At 47.0% G+C, this 25,989-nt stretch overlaps 1 protein-coding gene across 5 annotated transcripts in view; it reads left to right on the top strand.

The window, feature by feature from the left end:
* The first annotated feature begins 413 nt into the window (after positions 1–413).
* The window catches only part of LOC147606817 (alpha/beta-Hydrolases superfamily protein), a 57,511-nt gene continuing 31,935 nt past the window's right edge, over positions 414–25,989 (top strand). For 2 of the 5 annotated variants that reach the window (XR_015264839.1, XM_086791114.1), the window contains exons 1-4: positions 414–655; positions 739–793; positions 944–999; positions 1,459–1,559. Coding sequence is in view for 4 of the 5 variants with exons in the window: in XM_086791114.1 (XP_086647240.1) it covers positions 464–655; positions 739–793; positions 944–999; positions 1,459–1,559 (404 nt within the window). In the remaining variant the exon portion in view is untranslated. The remainder of the gene's footprint in view (positions 656–738; positions 794–943; positions 1,000–1,458; positions 1,560–25,989) is intronic. The other 3 variants (XM_086791111.1, XM_086791112.1, XM_086791110.1) reach the window with 2 other exon arrangements.

The following is a 25,989-nucleotide window of genomic DNA, read 5'->3' as shown; positions in this document are numbered from 1 at the left end:
TGTCTCTCTCACACACACACACTTGCAAATGCACACTCTCTCTTCACACCCATCTTGCAAGCATACACTCTCTCACACATAAAAATTCTCTCTCACTCTCTCTCTCACACACATGCACCCCTGCATGTATGTGGTTGTGTCTATGTGTACGTACATGTGTGAACGTGTTTATATATAATAATAGTATTAATACAATATTATTATATATTTACTATATACTAGTTGGGAACCCGTGCTTCGCACGTCTTTTGAGGCTTCCAAAATCAAATTCTACCCAAACCTCTCTTTTCCGAACCTCCAAATTCTTGCCATGTGACAATTTCCGAACCTCCAAATTCTTGCCATGTGACAACTTTGTGAAACTCTTCCTTAAGATAATATAGAGATAGAGAAGAGATGGCCCACTAGTTGTGTGCCATGAACTTCACTCTTGCCATATAAGCAAAGACATGATCAAAATGTGATGCCAGGTGGACGTGTGGCAAAGATGGCTGCTGCTCTGGTGTGTGGTGGCTTCCAACAGCAGCTATGGGCAGCACCCTTCTCTTCGAAGCCCAACATCATCCACACACGTTTGGTTCGCAGAGGGCCTTCAGTACGTGCTAGGCCAATCATCACACGCCTTATCTGCCGCTCGCTGTACGTGGACGACGAGGTACTGCTTTAGCCCAAAAAAGAATAAAAAGAATAAAAATTATTATTGGATGCAGGATTAAATTTTAAGGGTTTTCATGCCAGGACTATTTGGTGGATGCACCCATTTCAGTCGGAGATGGCTTCTCATTTGTAGGAGGTGAGTGAGTAAAGATTCAATGCTTTTTTTTTTTTGGTTTTTTGGTTTTTTGGTTTTTTGTTGTTGTTGTTGGAAAAATACATAAATTCGTTTGATGTGTGCATAGAATGCTTGATGATTGTGAATAAATAAATAAAAAGTGTATTTTAGGTAAATATTCGAATGAGGATGGCCCAGCTGAGAAGTGGTTTGCCCGTGGCAAAATGGTGAGCCTCTCTTCCAGCTTCAAATTTTGATGAGTATGGAGCTTTGATCTCTTCAGGAGACATCCCCTTTGAAACCTCTTCTTATGTGCTTGCCCATCCTTGTAATATCTTGTTGCAAGCTAGATCAACTTCTCTGCCTGGCTCTAGGTTGGATATCACTATGGTCAAGTCTTCTTTTTTTTTTTTTTCTTGTTGAGAATCTAATGCATTTTTCATTTATCACAACATCGCGTCTGGCAGCTGCAGCCAGCAGGGTTTGAACTTGGGCACCCGCCTAGCTAGTCTAATCCCTTACCAACTAGGCTACGTAGCTGCCAACATGGTCGAACCTTTTTTACGGTCTTAGGACTGCTTTTGTGTCCACCAAGTAACTAAATGTTTTCTGATGGGAGGTTTGAGAAGCTTCAGACCTTGGAATTCTTATGATGAGTTTTTGTATATGAAACACTGTCCCATCAGGTAAATGCATGTGTTGTGGAAGACAAATCAAGGAAAGCTCAGGATCCTATTTTTGGTCTTGCCATGGGTGAGGCTTCACAAATTTCTGATGATTATTTCAGGTTTGTCCTTATGCAATTTCTTTTTGGTTTTTTGGACAAAAACAAGTACCACGTTTATATTCTGCAAGAGTTATGGATGTTTTTCTATGGACACACCACTCCAAAACTTAAAAAACTCCCCTAAGAGAGACAGATGCAAAGTCACACAAAGAAGACAGAGTCCACTTGTCATCCAGCCTTACAGACAATGGATATTCTACTGGTCTTATTTGTTTGCGTGGTTTGCACATGGTAAGTCCAAGGGTCTGGATTGAGACGGGTCACAAAGGTCCAGCTTATTGCAAAGTCTTTTGTATCTGAAGAGGCCATTGAAATAGCCACCCTCTCAAAGGGCGCAAGCAGCATGGAATGGTGATAAAAAAAGGTGCTACCATGATTAATGCCCCTTGTGTCCATGATGGTCTGTAGTTCACAAATTTTCCATCATCCAATGTCAAGATCACTAAGCCCTCCGATGTCCCTAGGACATTGCAATTGGATGATAGCTGGGGTATTTTCAGAGACCCAGGAGGAGCATGAGCAACATTTGGAATAGGTGTGGAAGCTCATAAAGAAAAACCAACCTGTATATGGAGAAAATTTTATTGGGGTCATCATTAGTCCTGAAGGGATTGCGATGAACCTAGTTATGGTCATGAACATTGCCCAGTGGTGAGTTCTTAAGGACGATTGAGAGATAGGATGTCATGTGCAAGACGTGTGCAGGGCTGATCCCATGACTAATCCTGAAGTGCAACAAGATAAAGAGTTAGGTTAGAACCAGATTATGGAGCATTGGTTGCTGGTATTGGCAGGAAAAGGACTTGTGGTGGACAAGTGAGGCTGTCGGCCAGTGCATGAATGAAAAGGACACCCCTCGGCTGCAGCAAATTTATTGGAATTTGTCCAGGACCTGGCCGACCAGCAATCGGCCATTTTTGCTCATTTTTTTGATTCATTCAATCGTTCTTGGATTGGGTCTTAGACTTAGGCATAGATTAGGTTTTACACCTTTTCATGAAGGCAGCCAAGGGCTGCAAGATTGTACATCCTTTTTGTACCATATGAATATACTGAAAACTCAGCTATCTCTCTCTCTCTTCTCTATCTTCTGGTTGTATTTTGCATCAAGCATTTTCCAAGATGGTGTTTAGGGCTGAAAGAAGACTCCCAGAGCTTCCGCATGTGACATTGGTATCAGAGCTTTAGGTTGGTTCTGAGATATTGTTGGTGCCCATGTCCCACCCACCCTTACTGCATTGCGCATGGATGAAACCATCGTCCGTGTCTTGATCTTTTGGTGGTGTGGGGACCAGGCAACACTGTTTCAGCATCAGGCTCAGCAAGGCTAAACACTGATTCAGTCGCAGATGAAGGTGCGCAGGTCCAAGGTACATGAAAGTGCATAGGTACGAGGCCCAAGGAAAGGAACAGGCTCAGCAAGGCTAAACACTGATTCAGTCGTCGCAGATGAAGGTGCGCAGGTCCAAGGTACATGAAAGTGCATAGGTACGAGGCCCAAGGAAAGGAACACAAGACATGGAAGAAATTCCCAGGAGGTTGGTTGGTGGTGTTCCACAAGACCCAAGGGGAAATGTAGTCCTTTGCGTCGGGTGCCACTTGGGGCACACCAGGAAAGGCTTTCAGGCAACGGTTCCAAGAGAGGATGATCCTCCAAGGGGTGGAGTGAGAGTGCCAGACTCGATACTCAGGAAAAAAGACCAGAGAAAGTGTTCAGAGAAAAGGCATGCATGGAAAATGGACAGGATGGAACAGATGCACAGATCTTCATCAGAGTTAAGAGTGGATTTGGAGATCGGACCGGGTGTTCAGTGAAAAAGTTGCCAGGAAGGGAAGGATGACAGGTTGGGACTCCGTGAATAGACAATGGGATGATGATAGTCATCCAAGAACAGAGATTGGAATCCTTCATCAAGTTTAGCAGAGGGGGATGTCATGTGCAGGGCTGATCCCAAGTGTCATGACCCTGTGAAATTGGAACAGCACAAGTGTGGGCATGGTGGTCAGTGAGCAAGATAAATTTTTAAAGATTCATACTTGGGTGTCCGGACAAAAAGGTAACAGGTGTGGACAACCCCAAGTGTGAAGGGGGACCAAGGTATTAAACTTTATAAGGTTTATAAACCTTGGGTGGCCCTAGAAAGTTTTGAAAACTTTAAAGGGCCACTAGGATAATTATGGAGGGGGGGCTACTCCACTTTTAGTATACACGCCTCCCTCTCCATATCTCTCTCTCTTGCTTTTTGGAAAGGACTAGTCGGCTGGCTGCGTGGAGAAAACAGGTCGGTTGGCTGCGTGGAGAGAGACTGGTACAGGTCGCCTGAAGGGAAGCCGTACAGTATATGTGCTGCTGGTACAGACTAGTATGGACAGGTACAGGCGGTGCAGGCCAACTGGTACAGGCGACGCAGGCCAGCTGGTACAGGCGACGCATCATACAGGTGGTTGCAGGGCGACTGGTACGGACAGGTACAGGCGGCTGCTGCAGTTTTGCTGACACAGGCGACTGCAGGTACACACTGGTACGGATAGGTACAGGCGGCTACAGCTTTTTTGACACAGACGAGTACAGGCAGTGCAGGCCAGCAGGTACAGGCGGCTGCTGGACAGGTGGCTGTTGTTGGTCAGTTGGCGAAGGCCGGCTGGTGAAGAACCGTACAGGGCAGCTGGTGCAAGCTGAACCCTTCTTCTCTCTCTCTCTCTCTCTCTCTCTCTCTCTCTCTCTCTCTCTCTTCTTCTCTTCCCCTTGTGTGAGCTCTGGAGGGCAAAGGCGGGTGGTTGCAAATTCAAGACAGCATACTCTATACTCTCTGAACTGGTGTTTTTGAGGAGGATTGGACTGAGGGACGACAGTGAATCTGCTAAATATCTTTCTCTCTCTTTCCACTGGCTTACGACTGCTTAAGAGTTGTTTCTTCTGGCCCTTTGTGAGAGGAGGGGTGTGGCAGTTTGAAGGGTGGAAATAGAGTTGGATGGTGGATTTGTTCTTTGGCTGAGTTTTAAGCCATGATCATGGAACAGCCAGATGCGTGCTCAAGGCTTCCCTGTTGCATTGTCTTGGTTGATTAGAGGAGACAGTAGTGTGTTGCTTTTGTGGGACACAGATCTGTATGTGTATCCTCTATGCTAAGAGGTCTTGAGGGTTGCCAGATTGGACACGTTTATTTTCCTTGACTGGCTTTGTTGTACTCAGTTAAACTTTTCCATTGAAATTGAATAAAGAAATACCGAAAGGGGCGCCAAGCTTTGGGGCCAACAGGTGTCGTTTTCCTTTTTGTTCTGGAGCATTCTAGAACATAAAGCTGGACAAAACATCCACAAATGTTGAAAATGGAGCTTGCACATGTGACACTGCATAGAGGCTGGAATGGGCCGAGCCCCCCTTGGAGCATTTTATTACCCAAGGACAATAATATCATGTACAAGCTTAGAGGGCCTTACTCTCCCAACGGGGGATACCGGATTATCCATATACAAATGCCATAACACAGCCCAACACGAGGCAACCAAGCCGGAACATAGGCTGTAGAAATGCGGAGCCAACAATATAATCCATATACCTCCGTGTGGGTACTGATTCTTTCCCAAAAACCACGGGTCTTCATGCAATAGAGCTGGTACAGCAAGTACAATGCTCCATTCAGCCGGTACAGCAGGTACATTGGCCGGTACAACAGGTATAGTGGCTGGTATAGCAGGTACAAGTACAAATGCTGGTACAGTAAGTACAGCAAGTACAAGGGCTGGTATAGCCAGTATAGTGGTTGGTACAGCAGGTACAAGGGCTTGTACAGCCAGTACAGTGGTTGGTACAGCAAGTACAAGGGCGGCTAGAAATCATAATAAATTATTAAATACCCTTGCCTTCAGTATTTCTTCGCGATGGAAGCCTCCAAAACAGTCCCCAACAGTCGGTATTCTTCATGGACAGCGTTCAAGAGAGAGAGAGAAAGAGAGTAGCCATCATTAGGGCAGCCTGTAACGGTGGTAGAGGCTAGTGTGTAGCAAGAGAGCCTCCATTAATGAAGAGAGAGGGCTCCAATTTATAGATTTGGGGCTCGCATGAGTGAAAATGGAAAGAGAAGGCTATGATAACAAGTGGAGAGCCACACAATAGCTGGAGTGACAAGTGTGAGGCCACTGTCTCACTTTGATCCACTTTCTTGCCACATATCCCAATCTAAGAGATGGGTCCTTCCATAAACTTTATCTCTAAAAATATCCCAACTGGTAGACATTCTGTCATAGGCACTTTGCTAACTCTTGGTATCTACTCAATTCCAGATCTAATGACGCGAACAGAATTTCCATCGAAGTCGGGCCAAAAATAGCAACTCTCCTAAATTTTAGGAGTGTGGTGCTTTGTATTCTAGGATAATCTCCCATTCCCAAAGTAGAAAAGCTGGTTCTCCATAGTTCTGGTAATCCTTTCTCCCAATCCCAACATTCCCATGTTCTCCCATACAATCCCAACTTTGATCAACAAGCATGGTGTGGAAACAATGAAACACTCACTCCACAATCGCAACACGAATCCACGTGTATGGTGGAGTGTTCATTGAATTGCCCTCTCACAATCCCAACATAAATCCACATGCATGGTGAGATGAACAATGAACCTCTTGGCCTCTTGTATGGGGAGATAGTGATTCTAATATGGCTTAAAAAAATAAAGAAATCCATGTCCCAAATAAATGGGCAAGACAAAACAGTCCCATAAGTCCAGATATCATAATCATGTCCAAGTAAATGGGCGAGACAAATCAGTCCCATAAGTCCAGATATCATAATCCATGTCCCAAGTAAATGGGCGAGACAAAATAAGTCTCCTGCCATCAAGGCATCAGTCCACATGACCCTTGGCATAGACATAAGTCCTGTGCCAACCAGGTGTCATGTCCACTTTGCCACTTGCACTCCGTGTTGGTACTCTGACCACACACCTTGGATGAGGGCTCAAGTAACAAGATAAAACAATCACTCGCAAGCATAGATAGCCTGGTGTTCCATAAGCATTTCTGCTACACGTAGTTTATAGGCATTTCGGCCACCAATAGTTTGTAGGCATTTCAGCCACCAACTCACACTACCCTCTCAAGTGCCCATGTTCCCTTCCATCTGCTCTCTATTGTTCCACCCAGATATGGTAGAAACAATCTTCAAGAGAGTACGTAGGACAAGATAACACTACACACGGTATGTTGTGCTCGACACTACCCTCTCAAGTGCCCATGTTCCCTTCCATCTGCTCTCTATTGTTCTAGCCACACATGGTAGAAACAATCTTCAAGAGAGCACGTAGGACAAGAGAACACTACATAGGGTATGTGAACCATGAGTTCCATAAGTCCAATGCACCCCAAATAAAGAGAGCCAAAAAGAATAATCCATAAACTTGAGGATGGATCCAAATCCCTAGAAAAGAAGTCCAGGAATCCATGTAGCCCAGAAAAATGCATTTCATTGCTTTGTCATCTAGCTTTGTTCGGAGTTGTTCTGGCACATGTGCATATGCCAAACACCCAAATGTACGCATATAATCCACTGTTGGCTTTCGGGTTTGATGCCCTTTTGAAGCATATAATCCTTGAATGCATTTGACATGTATTCTCCACCTTTGTATTTTCAGCCATTGCTACAAAGTGTCGAAAGAATGTAAACACCTCTGCTTTTGCTTTCAAAGGGTAAACCCAAGAAAACGTGGAGTAGTCATCAATGAATGTGACGAAGTAAAGATGCCTCCCTATGGATGGTGTCCGCATTGGACCACATACATCACTATGTATGAGCTGTAATTTACTTTCAGCTCTAATAGCTCCATCTTTGGGGAATGGTTTTCGTTGCATATTTCCCAAAATACACCCCTCACATACATGTCTTGTTGGAGACTCAAGAGGCGGCATATTATCAACCATATGATGTTTTTGCAAAAGCATCAAACTCCGAAAATTTACATGCCCAAAACGAGCATGCCATAGCTCTGCATCATGCATAGCAGGAGTGTGGGCAGCCACTGTATTTGCTTCATAAGTACGCTTGTAATAGCTGTCCAGCTTATGCAAGCCTTTGCATTGTGTTCCAGAAGTGACTATTTCATAACCCTTTGATGGGTCTTTTACCAAACACTTTCCATCTTCAAATTCAACCTTTAAACCTTGGTCGTTTATGGCTGAGACGGAGAGCAGATTTTTCTTTATCCCTGGAACATACAATACATTTTTCATACATATATTGGCACCATTGGCTGCAATAAGTACGACATTGCCAATTCCCTTTACTGGATATGTGGTATGATCTGCACATGATACAGTGCGGCCATTTGAAGCATAAACCAAGTGCTGAAATACATCTTTGCATGAAGTGATGTGGCTCGAAGCACCACTATCAAAATACCATGATACATCCTGTCTGTCAGATGCAATGCAAGACATATCATTGTCTGAAGCACTTGGTGTGTCACTAGTGCATGTGACCAAAAAAGTGTACTCTTCCTGAATTACATTAGCTGATTGTTGTGCTTTGTCATCAGAAGAGTCTGCTACTGCATTGCTTGCTTCTTTCCTTTTCTCTTTTGCAATCCGCTTTCTACGTTCACTGATGTAGTGTCCACGCTTATGGCAGTAGTGACATTTGCCCTTCTTTTGGGGCTTGTTTGCATCCCCTGTGTCAGACTTTTCACTACCAGAAGAGGGCTGTCCGTGACCAGCCTTGCTAGACTGTTGTCCCCCATGCTTAAAGCTCTTTGCTTTACCCTTATCCTTGGTTGTAAATGCCTTGTCTCCACCACGGTTGCTCGATAAGTTTGGTCTTGTTTGCTCTTCCTGCAAGAGTAAACCCACCAGCTCTTCAAAAGTGACGGGATCACCACCTCCTCTCATAGAGAGGTTGAGAGAGGTGTGAAAGCCCAAGTAGGAAGGTGGTAAAGAATGAAGAGTGTTGGTGACTAGCTGTCTGTCTGGGATAACCTCATCAATGTTGAGCAATTGTTCCTGCAAATCTTTCACTTTGGTGAGATGATCTGCCATGGAGTCACCCTCATCCATAGAAAGAAGATCCAATTGCCTCTTCAAGTAGGCAACTCTTGCCTCGTTGCGTACCTGATACATTGCTTCCAATGTGTCCCATGCAAGCTTCGATGTCTTGCAAGAACGAATGTGTGGAATAATAGTCCTTTTCACTGAAAGGGCTATCAATGACATGGCCTGTGCATCCCTAGAGTCCCATCTCTTTTGCTCTTGTGTGGGAGTAGGTTCTACTTCAGAAGCTCTTTGAGCACCTCCCCTTTGAGGCGTGGCTGGCTGTATGGTAAGTGGGCGTGTGTCATCACCACACACGATGCCCCAAAGCCCTTTGGCTACCAGCAAATTATGGGTCATGAAACTCCAGAGGGAGTAGTTAGATCCATCCAACTTGTCCTCCTGGGTGAGCACACCAAATACATCTGTAGTAGCATTTTGAGCCATGTCAACAAAATATACCTGCAAGCAAACCAAGCACCAATGTGCACTGCCAGGCAACCAGATGTCCTGTGCAAATGTTTGCCTGCAAACTGAAGCAAGTGTAAACCTGCACCAAATTGTCCAATTACACACAATGTGTATACATATGCGACAAATCACAGCTGTAATGCCCAATTACATGCTCCAATCTGAAAAGCCCCAATTTTTATGCACTCCAATCGCTTCAATGTGCAATTAATTGTCCAATTTTCACAAAAGCCCCAAATTTTTGCAACTGAAAGAGGCTCAATTTGCTGATTTTGACCTCAATTTGGAAAACGCCCATATTCCAACTCAAACAACATGAATGGCACCACCTGCAATTTTTCTGGCAAAGGGGAATTTTGGCAAACCCCAAAAGATTGCTGAACCTGCCCTGCCTTTAAATGGCTGCAAAGCTGTTTTTGTTTTTTTTTAATAATTTTAAAATTTTTTGAATTGAAGGTATTTGCAAGCGTGGATAGCACGGATGGCACAGTTGTCAGACTGGCAGTACGGGAAGACGCAGGTACTGAAGTCAGGTCAAGTCAGGCCGACGAGGGAGCTGCAGGTACACGTTGGAGTGGAGCAGTGTGTGGATTGGACGACCTTGAGGTACACGTGTTGGGCGTTGGGCGCAGGAGGTGGAAACAGGCGGCAGTGTTTTGCTGGGCACTAGCACTGCCGGTGGGCTGGGCGCCGCCGCCTGTGAGCTGAGTTGCGGGCGGAGGTCTCCGTAGTAGTCCCGCCGGCTCTGGGTGGCGACGGTGGCTGGGATGGGCGGAGTAGAGGCGGTCGGAAAGCCACGGCGACGGACAGAACGCCTTGCGTCGAACGGACTCCGTCGGGCGGGAGGCGCTGAGGAGCGGGTGGTCCTGCCTGCACTAGTGCCGCCGGCTTTGGGCGGCTGTGGTGGAGCAGAGTCGAACAGAAACCGTCGATGGACTGACTGGCTTGGACGATGGAATGTCGCAGGCGACGGACGGATTGGCTCCGTCGACGGAATTTCGCAGGCGACGGACAGACTGTTTGTTGTCGATGGAAATCCATATGCAGTTGCCTCAGCTCTGATACCAATTGTTGGTGTTGGACTCACACACTCACACACACACAAACCTGCACATTAGGGTTAGGTGCAGGATGGAGAAGCTCACACAGAAATGAGAGAGAGAGAGAGAGAGAGAGAGAGAGAGAGCCACAAAATGCAAGTCAACCCTTGCATGTGTGTCACATCCATATAATATAGAAGTACACGAGCGATAGGGACTCTAAGCTTACGAGTGATTTTTGGAAACTTGTTTTTGAGAAGTTGGAAACAACTTTGAATTTGAGTTCCTCAGATCATCCTCAATCTGATGGCCAGACTGAAAGAGTGAATCAGATTTTGGAGGATATGCTTCGAGCATATGTATCCAAAAGACAGAGTTCATGGGAGGATTATCTTCCTATGTTAGAATTTGCATATAACAGTACTAAGCATACGAGTACAGGTTTTAGTCTTTTCATGCTCATGTATGGTTTTCAATCTAGATCACCTGTTACAGTGGGATTCTCAGGACTTCAGCATGATGCAGCACGTAATTTTTTACAAGATATGCAAGGAATGTTACAAGTTGCGAAGGAATCTATTAGAAGTGCTCAAGACCGAGATAGATTTTATTCTAATAGACATCGTTCACCCAGAGAGTTCTCTGAAGGAACGATGGTGTATTTGTGAGTTCCGAAAGATTCCGAGACTTTACGGACAGGTCGATCTCCGAAATTATCCCCTAGATACTGTGGACCATTTCGTATTACACGACGGATTGGTTCAGTTGCATATGAATTGGATTTGCCTTCTCATGTGAAAGTTCATCCTGTATTTCATGTCAGTAGACTTAAGGAAGTACTGGGTGAAACAGACCAGTTAGTTACTCTTCAAGAAATCATAGATGTCGAGGACATGACATTTGTTCCACACGAACCTGAAAAGATTCTTGGATTTCGTGAAAGAAGATTGCGTAATACGCTTATCATGGAATACAAGATCAAGTGGAAGGATCGTGTTGAGGAGGACACTACCTGGGAGACATTCACTACTCTTCAGAGAGATTACCCTGGCTTTTTAGTGAGCTCAGGAGTGAGCTCTTAGAGGAAGGGGAGTATGTCATGTGCAAAGTGTGTATCTACCGTGTGCTACACGCACACAAGACTAGCTTCGAGGTAAGTATGTCATGTGCACAGTGTGTATCTACCGTGTGTTACACGCACACAAGACTAGCTTCGAGGTTTGGGGAAGCTTGGAGCTTGGCAGGCTGATTGACGAGCTAAGTTAGGGATAGACTAACGGGCGGGCACCCAAGTATGGGCGAGCGGGCGCCCAAGTGTGGATGCCCAACGATCGGCCAAGAGCCTATAAAAGGGTGGCCAATGTTAGTCATTAGTCATATAGAGTCTCGTGTGACTTTGTGAGAGCTCTATGGTTAGGAGCCTGGATCTAGTGCAGACGTGCACCTGCTTCATGCAGCCGAGGCCGGCAGCAGTCTTGAGGCCCGCGAGGGTAGCTTCGTGGCGGTATGGGACGTCCCGAGGTAGAGATTGGTCGGTACGTCCATCTAGTTAGCTCAGCTCGTGGCTCGGTGGGGACAGCCAAGACTTGTGGGCTTACCCACGATTGTCAAGGTTGGGAGGTGAGTCAGGCCTGCACCTCCGTCATGTTTGTTTCGTTTGTTTGCAGGTTTCGAGTCTTGTACCAGGAGCGTTCTACGAGGAGATCTTATGGGGATTTGACAGCTGTTCTACGAGGAGATCCTATGGGGATTTGACAACTGTCGAATCCCCATAAGATCTCCTCGTAGAACGCTCCTGGTACGAGACTCGAAACCTGCAAACAAACGAAACAAACATGACGGGGGTGAGCTGTCAATCCCCATAGGATCTCCTCGTAGAACGCTCCTGGTACAAGACTCGAAACCTACAAACAAACGAAACAAACATGACGGGGGTGCAGGCCTGACTCACCTCCCAACCTTGACAGCCGTGGGCAAGCCCACAAGTCTTGGCTGTCCCCACCGAGCCACGAGTTGAGCTAACTAGATGGACGTACCGACCAATCTCTACCTCGGGACATCCCACGCCACGAAGCTACCCTCGTGGGCCTTGAGACTGCTGTCGACCTCGGCTGCATGAAGCAGGTGCACGTTTGCACTAGATCCAGGCTCTTGACCATAGAGCTCTCACAAAGTCACGCGAGACTCTATATGACTAATGACTAACCTTGGCCACCCTTTTATAGGCTCTTGGCTGGTCATCGGGCGTCCACACTTGGGTGCCCGCCCGTCCATACTTGGGTGCCCCCGTTAGTCTATCCCTAACTTAGCTCGTCAATCAGCCTGCCTAGCTTCAAGCTTCCCCAAACCTCGAAGCTAGTCTTGTGTGTGTGTAGCACACGGTAGATACACACTGTGCACATGACACATCCCCTTCACGATTTATGGTTTGGTTTTGCAGGTTTCGGGTCTTGTTTCAGGTGATCTAGGTTGAAATCTATACATAAGCGTAAAAGGACTAAAACCGGTACTCGTATGCTTAGTACTGTTGTATGCAAATTCTAACATAGGAAATGAACCTTGTCTTTTGGAGACATATGCACGAAGCGTGTCCTCCAAAGTTTGATTCACTCTTTCAGTCTGGCCATTAGATTGAGGATGATGTCAGTGGAAATCTCGGTGAATGACAAAGTATTCACCTCTCTAATCCGACTAAGCGCATTTGCTACACTATTCATGGACCCCTTGCTACAGCATATTTCAGAAACAAAATCTTGCATTAACTCTGTCTATCTAGCTTTTCTGTCCGGGACTTGCGGTACACAAATTTTGTCATTTACGAAACAGTAAACTATTCCGAATCATCCATTGGCCTCCTGCAGTGTGAATCGTAGGCTGCTCAGTCACCGAGTCTTGGTCAATCAATGAGATCCCGTCTTGGATCCTTTGCCAATATGGACCAAAATAACTATCAGTCTTGCAAAGCCCTCTCAATGACTGAAATAAGTCAGTGGAAATCTCAGTGAATGACAAAGTATTCACCTCTCTAATCCGACTAAGCGCATTCGCTACACTATTCATGGACCCCTTGCGACAGCATATTTCAAAAACAAAATCTTGCATTAACTCTGTCTATCTAGCTTTTCTGTCAAGGTGCGCAGCGGAAAGCAAGGAACGAGACAACGACACATAGAGAAAAGAGAAAAACAATCTGCATAACAATGAAGATGAAGTGTACATGTCTGCCCCTAGTGTGGGGTGGTCCCCGTAAGTGAGGGTGTGATGACATACTCCCGTGAGGGAGGACTTGGCCCGTGAGGGCTCTCGTGAGTGAATGAGGGGAGAAAATCACCGGGCCATATATAGCAGCCTACATACATGGCCGTCCACACTTGGGCGCCTGCCCATCAGTCCATCCGTAGCCCAGCTCGCCAATCAGCTTGCCTAGCTCCAAGGTACCCCAAGCCTCGAAGCTAGTCTTGTGTGCGTGCTGCACATGGTAGATACACTCTGTGCACATGACAGGACAACCCTGTCAAACCGAGCGAGAAAGGGGGAATCTGTCGCCTCGGGCTCCTTGAATGAGAACCCGATTGTGTGATTGTGAATAAAGTCTTGATACTCAACGAATCCACTCCATGGGGAATCCCATCCGGCTCATAGTGCCCTCCAGAAAGCTCCAATCCACCTTGCCGTAAGCTTTCTCAAAGTCTAGGAGTAGCACAATGAGGTCCTGCTACCACATCCTAGCTGAAGTTGTCGCCTCCCAAAAGGTAAAGATGTTGTCCAGAATGGCCCGATCCTGAACAAAACCAGTCTGAGTGTCGTGGATCAAGTCTGGGAGAGAAGGCTGAAGTTGCCTATTGATGGCCTTGGCCAAAATCTTATAGGTCGTCCCTAGAGAAGGGTGATGGGTCCCCACTGCCGGATCTCCAATCTGTCACCACTCTCCTTGGGAATCAAATGAATCAAGCCCTCTGTGAGCCGCTCTGGCATGGCACGTGTGAGCATAATCTCATTTAAGGTAGCGTGAAGGCCACCTTCCATGAGGTCCCAATGGCGAAAGAAAGACAGGAAGTCCATCGGCCCCCGGGCATTTGCCCTCGGGTAATGCCGTCACCGCCTCCGCTAGCTCCTCTGAAGTGGAAGGGGTCAATAAGAAAGACCGAAGGGAGGGAGGAACCACGTCTCTCGTGTGCCTCCAGACTCTCTCGTGCGCGTCCATCACCTGGGGGGATAAAGGGGCACCAGTGAGGAGATCGGAAGAAATCCGTGGCGATGGCTTTCACATGTGGGGGGTGAGAAACAATAGCTCTATCCTAGCCGCGCAACCTATGAATACCGTCTCTCCTCCTGTGGGGGCCTGCTATCTCAAAGAAATCTCCAGTAACTCTGTCACCGGCTTGAGTCTAGAATGGACCCTCACATGATATTTGTACTCCACCCTCGTCTCCTCAATGGACCGAATCTCTATGCGGGTGGCAGCAATCTGCTCTCAATCCACGGGCTGTCTGGGGAACTCTCCTGAAGACGCTGTAAAGAGACTAGGCCCCTCCTCAGGCTCCTCTCCTGCTCCCGAAATCCCTCCAATCTACTCCGGGCTGCATCCTATAAAAAAACATTGATCTCCCCAAGGCCATCATCCAAAGTGCACGCTGCAGAGCCAGAGCCAGAGCCCGAGGAAAAGTCTAGTCCTACCCATATTTGCTCGATCCGGCTGTAGATCTCAGGGTCTTGAATGAGGCTGTTTGGAATCCTGAAGCTCGCATGCTTGTCATGCCTCCATGGGTCCTTTAGGGACAAAATAACTAGGGCATGATCTGAGAAAGTAGTGCCTGCCAGAATACCAACCATGCCTCCGCGGCTGCAAGCCCACTCAACAATGTAAAACCTGTCTAGCCGAGAGAGGTTGGGGCCGGTGCTTCGCCTATCCGATCGAGAGAAACTAAGACTCCTAGGGCTACGCCCAAACTCTGGGAGATGCCAAGGGTCCTGTCCCCTAAGAATTAGTATCATCTCCTCCCAAGTAGAGTACTCCGCTCTTGAGATTGTGGCCGTGCCACCTCCAAGTCTGTCCTTGCTGCCTCTTATCATATTGAAGTCACCGCCCATACACCAAAAATCAGCTTGAGGAAGGGCCTATCGGCCAGTGCTCCAAAAGATAGCTCTACCTGCAGTAGTATTTAGGGCATAAATGTTGAGGAAGCCAATGCTATCCTCACCCGTCAGAATGGTAACCCACTAAGCTTGTCCTGGAACTATGACTCTTGATCCTGTCACCGATGGTAGAAGCTGCTCACTGACAGAGAGAGATGCTCCTCCCTGCGTCCCTAAAGGGCCGAAGGATGGGGACCAAAAAGTATGGCTCTTGCCTGGTAAAATCTTCCTGCAGCGGCAGGTGCGCCCCTCAGTAAGGTGATGGTCCTGGAGGAAAATAATGTCGATAGGTCCCCCCACCATAGCTCGTTGAAGCTCTTCTCTAAGGACGCCTCATCTATGAAAACACCGAGGTCCCCCTAAACTCTGAATGTTCCATGAGACAATCCTCATATCAAACTCTGTGAGGCAGAATTATCGGAACTGCCCTCCACTCGAAGAGTCTTGGGCACGGGTTTAGACAGAGAATAATCACAATCTGTCCTGGTGTGAAGTCGCGCCAAGTGGGCGTGTATCTTGCCCTCCATGTGCCCTCCATGTACTGCCACTCTGTCCGAGTGTGATAGTATGCATACTCCGTGCTCCATCGATCACAGTGAAGATACCTGTAAGAAGGGGGGAGAGGAACTGCGATAGAGGTATGCATGAACACAAAGAGCAGCACCTCCAAGCTGGAGGTCACCATCTCCCCTTCCTGGTCTCTGTGGGCTGATCCACCAAGCTCCATCCTTGCCAGAGGCCATAGATGAGTAAGAACGTCAGTGATGCGGAGATCCTGAAGATGATGTGATAGCGCAACTACCTGGCCTTGAATGGTAGCGACCACGGACTCTGGATCCCACTTTCTCCTCGGGGCTGTGCTCAAGGGAAAAGAGAATCATCGCGCCATTCTTTGGCATAGAGGGTCTGGAGTTGTGGAAGACCACGCATATCTGAATAGGGGCCACGATCTCCTCAAAACTGTCTGTCCCTTCCATCGGAAGACACCGGAAGAAATTATAATCCACAGGCTGCCCCAAGATCCTAGGGGGCCCGCCTAGAGACTCAGGTGGGAGAGCCCTCACCAATGAGGTCGCAATGGTCATCTCCACCGGCTCCGAGAAGCGATGAATCAGGCGACGAACGAAGCTCGCCGGTTGTTTCCTCTCCGGATCAGGGGCTGTGGGGGGTTGACGGGAATGCTTTGGAAAGGCGCGCCGGGTGGGGGGGGGAGGGGGAGGCGAGGGGGAGCGGGAAGGTAAAGAGGCTGGAGAGAGACGCTGCAGAGAGGCATCCATCGGAGAGGAAGGCTATTGGGGAAGGCATGATGGAGAGAGGGTTGGGTCAATCGGCCCCACTGGGCATTGAGGGCCAAAAGGGGAGTCGTGGACGAGGAATCAATTGCCACATTGGGGGCGGGGGTGTGTGTGCTCGTATAACAGTTCTCTGATAGAACCGAATGCTCCTGCATGCTGCCAGCCTGGCACGCGCAGATCTGGGAACACGAGCAAAAAACGCATGCAGAAAAAATACAGCACAAGAGAGAGAGATAGAGGCGTGTAACTCTGCTCTATATACACAAGAAGATCCCGTAGTATGATACAAAATGGTATGGGGGCTGGGGGCCTATTTATATGCCCCCCCATCAGCAGTCGGCCTGCTGTAGGGCAGCCGACTGGACACAAGAAACCTCCACGACTGAATAATCACAGTCAGCCACAGCAGCAAAGTGGGTCGGCCAGCATCAGAAAAGTCCCACGACTCATGCAGTGCACTCGGCCACTTCCAGAATCTCCACAGATGCACTTGGCCAAGTTCAGGGTCCTCCTGCCACAACTAGATTGCCTTCCATGCCACAGAAAAATAGGGAAAAAATACGTAGAGTGGGGAAAAATGAGAAAACACCTCATAAGGGCGGGCACACCCACAACAAGGGCCCTGGTGTATAAAAATAGACAGGAGATGACTTCTAACACCCCCTCTCAGCTCCTGGCTGTGAAACCAACCACAGGGAGTTGGGATGCCGCCTGAGCAAATCCTGAGAGAGCGACTTCGTGAAGAGGTCCACCGTACTGTCCTTCGTCAAATAGAACTCTAGCAAGATGTCATTAGCAACAACGATCTGTTCACGAACAAAGTGCCTCTGGATGACAATGGGTTCCACCAGTGGAAGCCCAAATCTGCAATGCAACCTCTGCATCCTCACCACCTCACAAGCAGCATCACAAACAGCCCGGTTCTCTGCCTCTGTCCGCGACAAGGCAAAAGATGACTGCCTCTTACTGCTCTGTAAAACTGCTCCCGGGCCTGAAGTAGATCTCCTCGTGTCTGGATCTCCTCCCCAAACTGAGTCACTCCAACCATGGAGTCGGACTCCATCCAACAATCCACCTCCAATGTAAAAGAGTCCATGATCCTTTGCATGCTGCAGAAACCATAGAAAACGCAATCCTGCCTCCCAAAGTGTCATCCGCAACCATGAGCTCAACTGCCTCATCAGGAAGCTCGCGTCCAATCTGGTGTCCATCAACCAGATCGATGAACCATTCTGCTTCTGAGTCAAAGAGGCATCACACTGCTCACAAGGATCAACACCTGTTATGGTGCAAAAACAAGTCCTGGAAACCTGATAAAGACCACGCAAGGCCTTTTGAAACCTGTTAACCACCCCCTCTGAATCCGGAACCACAAAGCCTGGAGTAACCACCTCCTTCTGCAAGTAATCAACTACCACCTGCCTGGCTTTTCGAAAGGTCCCCGTGGAAAGAACATCCTCATCTACAGGAGATTCTTTGTCTCGAATACTACGAGACATCAGAGCATAAGTTACATGTTCAGTTTCCTCTGACTGACGAACACAAGAACTACCAACATCAGTACTGGAGAGTTCCTGCCAACTGCTGCCACTACTGGCAAGCTATCCACCATCTGGTCCCGAAAAGCCTGCACCTGCAGCGTATCCACACTTAAGTGGCCATTACCAAACTGCCACTCATCAGGACCTGGGAGAGAGAGTGCTGAAAGCTTGTAAACTCCATTCTCCACTCCGCCTTCCCAAACCACTTGGCCTGTTGCTTTGTCCCGGAGAGCAACAAAATGCTCATCAAACTCCACCCGTACGCCAGTCTTGCAAACCTGATGCACCGACAACAGATGAAAACCAAGTGCCGGAACATACAACACCTGGGAGGAATGCTTTCCCCCTCTGCCATCGGGAACTATCTCCATCCTGCCCTCACTGTGAACTGGGATAGTGGATGTATTCCCAGTAAGAATGTGACCAGAAAGCCTGCAGAGATCCTGTAAACCGGAACGGGAAGGAGTCATGTGCCTGGAAGCACCACTATCTAGAATCCACTCCCGAGTATCCGTTGCGGGGAGTCCTCCAATCTCCTTCCTGCCTGAAGAAAATGAAACATCAGTGTCCACCACCTCCAGGTGCACAAAAGCCGGAGTCTTCATGATTGCTGCCGAGGAATCTTCACCCTTCTTCCGCTTGGGACACTGCCTCCAATAGTGGCCTTTCTCGCCACAATCATTACAGGTCCTCTCTGCCTTTAGTTTCTCGCGGTCAGTAACGGACTTCTTCTCAGAAGACTTCTCCGACAAAGCCTTCCCTTTGCCCGTATTACGGCCTTTCGACCGTTGGCCAGTTAAGGCCTCCGAACCTCCACCCTGAGGAGGGTTGGTGAATCGTTCCTCCTGGTCCAAGACCATGGGCACAAGCTCCTCCCACGTGATGGTGCTGAGCCTGCCACTGGTAATCAAAGATGAGTAAAATGCTGAGTACTGAGAGGGCAAGTGCGACAGCAACGTTATGGCCATGTCCTCTGATGATATCTCCTTCCCAGCCTGAAGAACTTCTTGCTGAAGAGCCTGCAGCTTGTTAATATGCTCCCGCATCGTCGCCGACTTTGCAGGGCTCATAACCCGCATCTGTACTTCCAAGGAAATCCTCTTCATGGGCGTTACCCTGTTGTAAAGAGAGGCCAAATGCTGCCATATACCTCTGGCGAGCGTCATATGCTTTACATGATTGATTACCTGCGGTGTGCAGTTGAGAAAGATAAACGAACGGACCTTGGCGTTGACACGATCCCACATCCGTGTCTGAGCCTCCCGGTCCTTTCGGATCGACGGTAACTCCCCTTCCTCTACTTCCAGCCGTGGAACCCCAACAACGACGAAATCAGCGAGGTCGTAAGACTCCAGAACAGATTCCATCATAACCTTCCATATGCCGTAGTTGCTCCTGTCACAAATCCCTATATTCTAGGGACATGCGGATGCGTGTCAGGCCTAGAAACATGCGGATGCATGTATGTATTATACCTGGGCATGTGTATGGATCATATGAGTGGATGCATATGAGTCCAAGGACATGGCAGGACATTTGTGGACTTTCGGGCGGTGCCCGTGTGGATTCCGGCCATGCACACATGGTGTGTTATGATGGCAGGCGGAATATTTTCAAGTACAAGAATGATGATAGGTGGTTCTCCAAGTTTACATGTGCACAATGCATAAATGATGCATGCCATAACTTTATTTTACTTTGTGTGACATTGTCTTGTTGCCTGGACAATGCTTGTTATTTTGGCTTGTGAAGTCCGAGGGACCGGGGACGCCCGAGCACCTTGTGGACACGTGTGTGCACTCTTGTTTGGGCCTAAAACTGTGGGCTTATGGGTTTTGCAGGTGGTAAGTGCGTCCACACTCAATTTACAGCTTATTTCATTTACTACTAAAGTTTATTGGTTTGTAGGTCCACACTCATTAATAAGTGGCCGGACAACTTATAATGCGTTCGCATCTGGTTGGACCAAAATTAATGAAGTCCGGACAACTTATGGCCATTTCCCATTTGGTTGGACCTAAACTTATACAAACAGGACAAATGGAGCACTATGGGCTGGACACCTACCTGGACACCTTATGGGGACACTTGTCAGCCTGTATGTGTACCCACCAAGCCCCTTAGGTGGCACTGGAGAAAGGCGCCTCCTTCAAGAGGCCTTTTGGGCTGTTTTATTCATAACTTAACACATTGGAGAGCTGGTTGGAGATTTGGGAGTTGCTACAGGGCTGGTTGCTTGCTTCCCGGACTCACACAAGCTTGGATAATGATCCCCACACTCTTCTAAAGGGCTGGTTGGTAAATTTCAGACCTGTAATTTCTGGTTATTGCGAGTTTTGGGCTGGTTACAGGTGTCCAAAGTCAACTTGGATAGTACAGGACAGCTCTAGGGACCTCCACAGGGCTGTAGGACCCTTTACAGGTGGATTTCTCGCGATAGAAAGTTGCTGTTTTGGACTGGTTATTGCACAAAACAGACCGGACAGCAATGGAATATGTGAGCATGGATGTGTCTCAAGGATTCCTGGTATAACAGGTACTTAGGGCAAGCATTGGGGACACTTGCTCGCGGAGAACACAGGTTTCTGGATCAGTTTCTCGCGTGGAAACAGGGCCTAAAGATCCATTTACATCCTGTGCAGGGCGGAGTACCTGTGAGGATTGTGGTACTCTTGTGCAGGGCGGATGTACCTGTGAAGAGGCTTGTGCAGGGCGGATGTACCTGTGTGTAGGGCGGATGTACCTACAGATTCTCTTGTTTGAAATGTTTTCATTCATGATGTATTTGGAAGAATCAGGTGCAGGCTGGTGGTGAATCCCCAGGCACCCGTAATCTTGTACTTTGCAGACTCTTTTGGTAATATAACCTAAAGGGGGGGGGTCAGCCTATCATCGGCCCCTTTATGTGGTGTACTGTCATTTTCAGCTTTGTGGTTGTGATGCTCAAGTGTTAAGTGCTCAGAATCTTGTTCACATTTATACGATTCCAATACACGCGTCCGCCTCCCGTTACATTGGTATCAGAGCTCAGTTTTTCCCCTCATTGGAAAACGGTCTGAGGCTTGGAATCGAAAGTGGTGAGCTGATTTGAGTGTCATGGACAGCCACATTTCTGACAGTGTGGAGAACACACAGGACCTTGAATTTCATGGTACAAGGGATGCAAGAGATGCTGCAGGCAATGATGTCTATGGAGATGCAGGTACTCATGAGACTATGCATTCTGATTTGGAATCTTTGAGGCGTCAAGTGCGACGCTATAGGGCTGAAACCGAAGAGCTTAGGTCATTGAAAAATGACCCGGATGTACAAAGGGTGTTGGCTGCGAAGGCAAAGGCTTCGGTCCATGAAGTCACTTTTGAAGCAATTGCAAAGGAAATGGATGTTGAGAAACCCCGAGAGCTTGCACTTGCATACCTAATGGTTAAGGGTGATGTATACACTGAAGCAGATGGTAGTTTGGCTTTCAAGAAGCCACCCCTCATGGCTGCCCGTGGTGATGCACATGATGCACAAGCAGAAAGAGCACAGCAAGTGCCAAATGCTGAAAGGACAAGAGTCCCTGGTGCTAGGCTTGATGCAGGTCAAGAGAAGAGTAAGGATGAGGGATCCTCTACTCATTCCCGCTTTGCTCCAAGAAGACATATCCGTTCTCGTGTTGAGCTTTCCACTCATTTGGAGAGTGTGACTCAAGAGAGAACGAAGAGGGATCGTGAATCTTCATCACGGCATCATCATCATGCAGATGAACAGGATGTACATAGGGATGCATATAGAAGGAAGAAGCCTCAAGAGTTCAAGTCCGGTGAACAGGATGTACATAGGGATGCATATAGAAGGAAGAAGCCTCAAGAGTTCAAGTCCGGTGACAAGGATGTAAAGTTTGAAAACTTTCAGGGACGGATGGACTCTACCAAAGCACTTGCTTTCATTAGACAGTTTGAGATAGCTTTTTGCAATGAAGACTTTTCAGAAAAGTCTATGCTCAGGCATGTGGGAATGCATTTCAAGGATACGGCAAGTGATTGGTGGCTTGCAAAAATACTTGATGGAAGTGCTGCCTCAACTTGGTCTTCTTTCAAAATTCAGTTTTATGATCAATTCTTACCACCAAACTTTGCAAAGGATGTACGCAAGGAGTGGGATTGGCTGTCCCAAGATGAGGGAGAGTTCGTTGCTTCATACATAGCAAAGTTTTGGAAAGTCCTTCTCAAGGTTACTCCCTTCATGAAGATTGGAGAGGACGAGAAGAAGAGAAAGTTTGAATCGGGGCTCCATCACATCATCCAACAAAGCTTGGGAGTGTACCCAAATAAGACCATACAAGAGCTTATACACTTAGCCATGATTGCGGAGAACTTGCACATAAAAGCACCCACAAATAAGCCATTTGCAGGTCAAAACAAGAGCAAATTCAGGGCTGGTTATGACCAGAAAAAGGGTGGACAGCCACCTAAGAATGCTCCCAAAGATGGCCGAGATGCAAAGGATGACTCCGAAAAGAAGCCCGGGGGTAAACGCCACAATTTTGGGCTCTCAAAACAGCAATTGGAAGAGTACAGGAAGGCTGGAAAATGCTTTAAGTGTGGCAGTAAAGATCATATATATCCTAAATGCCCACAAAATCCTAAGAATGCTGAGCCTAATGTGCAAAAGCCTCTTGTGAATGTTGTACCCGATGTGCAGGGTAATACAGGGCATGAGTCCAAGAGTAGAGTCATATGCAAGGCTTGGGGCAAATTGAAGGATCAGCCCGCTTTGTTTCTTTTTGATGATGCTTCCACAGATAACTTTATATCCGTACAGATGACTGCCGCCATAGGTCTCAATGTGGAAGACATGGGAATGCAAATGAATGCAGATGCCGCCTTTGAGGGCAAACAGGTTGATGTAACTCCGGTCATTGGTAAGCTCCGTGTACAAATACAGGACTACCTCGACCATAAGAGCTTTTTAGTGGCTCCTCTTACAGGTTGTGATGTTTTGTTGGGGATGCCCTGGCATCACCGTTTAGAGCGTATTAAGGCTTACAAAGAGAAGAAAATCAGCTTTGTACATAGAGGCCGTGAGCACTCTATAGATGCTGGTACTACTGGAAGTACCATACCTCTTGTAAGCCATGTACAAATTAATAAGGCAATAAAGAAATCAGCTTGTTCTTACTTGGTTTTTGTACGTGATACCATTGAACATTCTAGTGTTGATCTTAGTGCATTAGATCAAGACAAGCTTAACTTTTTGAATGAGTTCAAAGGTTGTTTTACAAATGCTTTGCCAGCAAGGTTGCCACCAGAGAGGCCGGAAGATCATTGCATAGATCTAATTCCCGGTAGTTCTCCACCTAATAGGCCACCATACAGGGTGAGTGCTAGTCAACAAGAAGAGATTATGGCTCAGGTGAATGAACTTTTGGAAAAGGGTTTGATTCGGCCTAGTTCCTCGCCATATTGCTCGCCGGTACTTCTTGTTCAAAAGAAGGATGGTACTTACAGGATGTGTGTTGATTACCGTGCCCTCAATAAGATAACCATCAAGAATCGGTTTCCGATTCCGCGCATTGATGACATCTTGGATAAGCTTGAAGGTTCGGCATGTTTCAGCCGAATAGACCTCAAGAGTGGGTATCATCAAGTGAGAGTGGCACCTCAAGATATTCACAAGACTGCATTTAGAACAACCTTTGGTCTTTATGAGTTTTTGGTGGTGCCTTTTGGTCTAACAAATGCACCCGCTACCTTCAACAGGATGATGGACAGGGTGTTCAGAAAGCACAGAAAGTTCACAGGTATATTCTTTGATGACATTATTGTATTCTCAAAGAATGAAGCCCAACATCGTGAGCACCTGGCTATTGTGTTTAAAGGGTTAAGGGAAAATCAGCTCTACATAAATGCAAAAAAGAGTGAATTCTTTCTCCCAGAAATTCACTATCTTGGTCACATTGTATCAAAGGATGGTGTGCGCATGGATCCTACAAAGATACAAGCCATGCAAGAATGGCCAGAGCTGAAATCAGTCCATGAAGTGAGGAGCTTCCTTGGTTTATGGTTTATGTGCTTACTACAGGAGGTTCGTCAAGCATTTTGCTTTCATTGCCGCTCCGTTACATGACTTAACGAAGAAGAAAGCAATCTTTAAATGGACACAAGAAGAGAGAGATGCCTTTCAAAAGTTGAAGAGTGCAATCATCTCGGGACCGGTACTCATTATTCCGGATTTGCACAAACCTTTTGTGGTGGAATGTGATGCATGTGGGGACTGCATAGGGGCTGTTTTGAACCAAGAAGGACATGCCATTGCCTATGAGAGCAGACGCTTGCAACATGCAGAACTTCACTTACAGGTTTATGAGAAGGAGTTGTTGGCTGTAATTCATGCCCTTACTATTTGGAAACACTATCTTTTAGGGGCTGATTTTATGGTCAAAACTGATCATCAAAGTTTGAGATACTTTTTGACTCAAAGTAAGCTCTCAGAGAAGCATATGAGATGGGCAAATTTCCTCTCAATGTTTCATTTTCAGATTTTACATACTCCAGGGAAAAAGAATGTGGTGGCGGATGCCTTATCTAGACGACCACAGGTTCATGCTATTACAGTTGCATACCATGAGGACTTATCGGATATGCGTAATACTTATCATCTGGATGAGGATTTTGCACATGTATGGGCTGATTTGCAAGAGGGTATTGCTGTCCCATCTTATGTCATAAGAGATGGATATCTCATGATGCAAAATCGTATGTGTGTGGTAAAGAACCTTTGCCATAAGGTTATGGATGAGTGTCATGCTCCTCCATATGCAGGTCATAGAGGCATTTTGGCCACAGCACAAGCTTTGGAGAGGTATTTCTTTTGGCCACATATTCGCAAGGATATTGAAGCATATGCACGTGAATGTATGGTATGTCAAAAGGTCAAGTTTGACAGACATAAACCACCTGGATTGCTTCAGCCTTTGCCTATACCAAATGAACCATGGGAAAGCATTGCTATGGATTTCATTATGGATTTGCCAAGGACGCCACAGGGAAATGATGCTATTTGGACCATTATTGACAGGTTTAGCAAGCAGGCACATTTCATTCCCGTGCGCAAGACAATAAAGCCAGATCATATGGCTAGGATGTTTTTGGCACAGATATTCAAACACCATGGCATGCCTAAATCTATTGTGGGGGATAGAGATCCTAGAACCACAAGCTTATTTTGGCGCGCATTGTTTGACAATATGGGTACAAAGCTGAACTTCTCATCAGCTTACCATCCACAGACAGATGGGCAAAGTGAAATAGCAAATTCAGCCGTCCTCGACTTGCTGAAATCTTATGTATCCGACCGCAAATCGGATTGGGAGAAGTATTTACTACTTGTGGAGTTTGCCTACAACAATACGGTACATACTTCTACGGGCAAGGCGCCCTTTGAGATTATCTATGGCAAGGTGGTACTACCACCCATCCTTCGTACAAAGGATGAAATTTTTGCAGCAGATGAGTATGTCAGAGACTTGGATACTGCATTTGCACAGGTACGGACAGCCATAGAGAGGTCTCAAACCAAGATTAAAAAGGCAGCTGATAAGCATAGAAGGGATGTACAATTCAAACAAGGTGATTGGGTCTTGCTGAAATTTGAAAAGGCACGCCTTCGGAAGAGGCCAGGGAAAGAGGGAAAGTACCCTAAACTTTCCAACAGGTATTATGGACCTTTTCAGATCTTGGAGAAGATCAATGATGTTGCATTTCGGCTTGTACTCCCAGATCATTGGAACATGCATAATGCTTTTCATGTGAGCCTATTGAGGCCTTATGTGGGACCGACACCGTTTGAGCCGGTTTTGGAAGACCCACCCGAGGTGGATGAGCTGGAAGAGATTCTTCAACCTGAACAGATTGTTTTTCACAAGGAACGAAAGCTTGCGGGAGGCA

Source organism: Cibotium barometz, chromosome 56 (genome assembly GCF_041138505.1).
Source record: "Cibotium barometz isolate CiBa-2024 chromosome 56, ASM4113850v1, whole genome shotgun sequence".
Lineage (NCBI taxonomy): Eukaryota > Viridiplantae > Streptophyta > Polypodiopsida > Cyatheales > Cibotiaceae > Cibotium > Cibotium barometz.
Note: the sequence above shows the minus strand (reverse complement) of the source record. Positions and strands in the feature narration are given on the sequence as shown.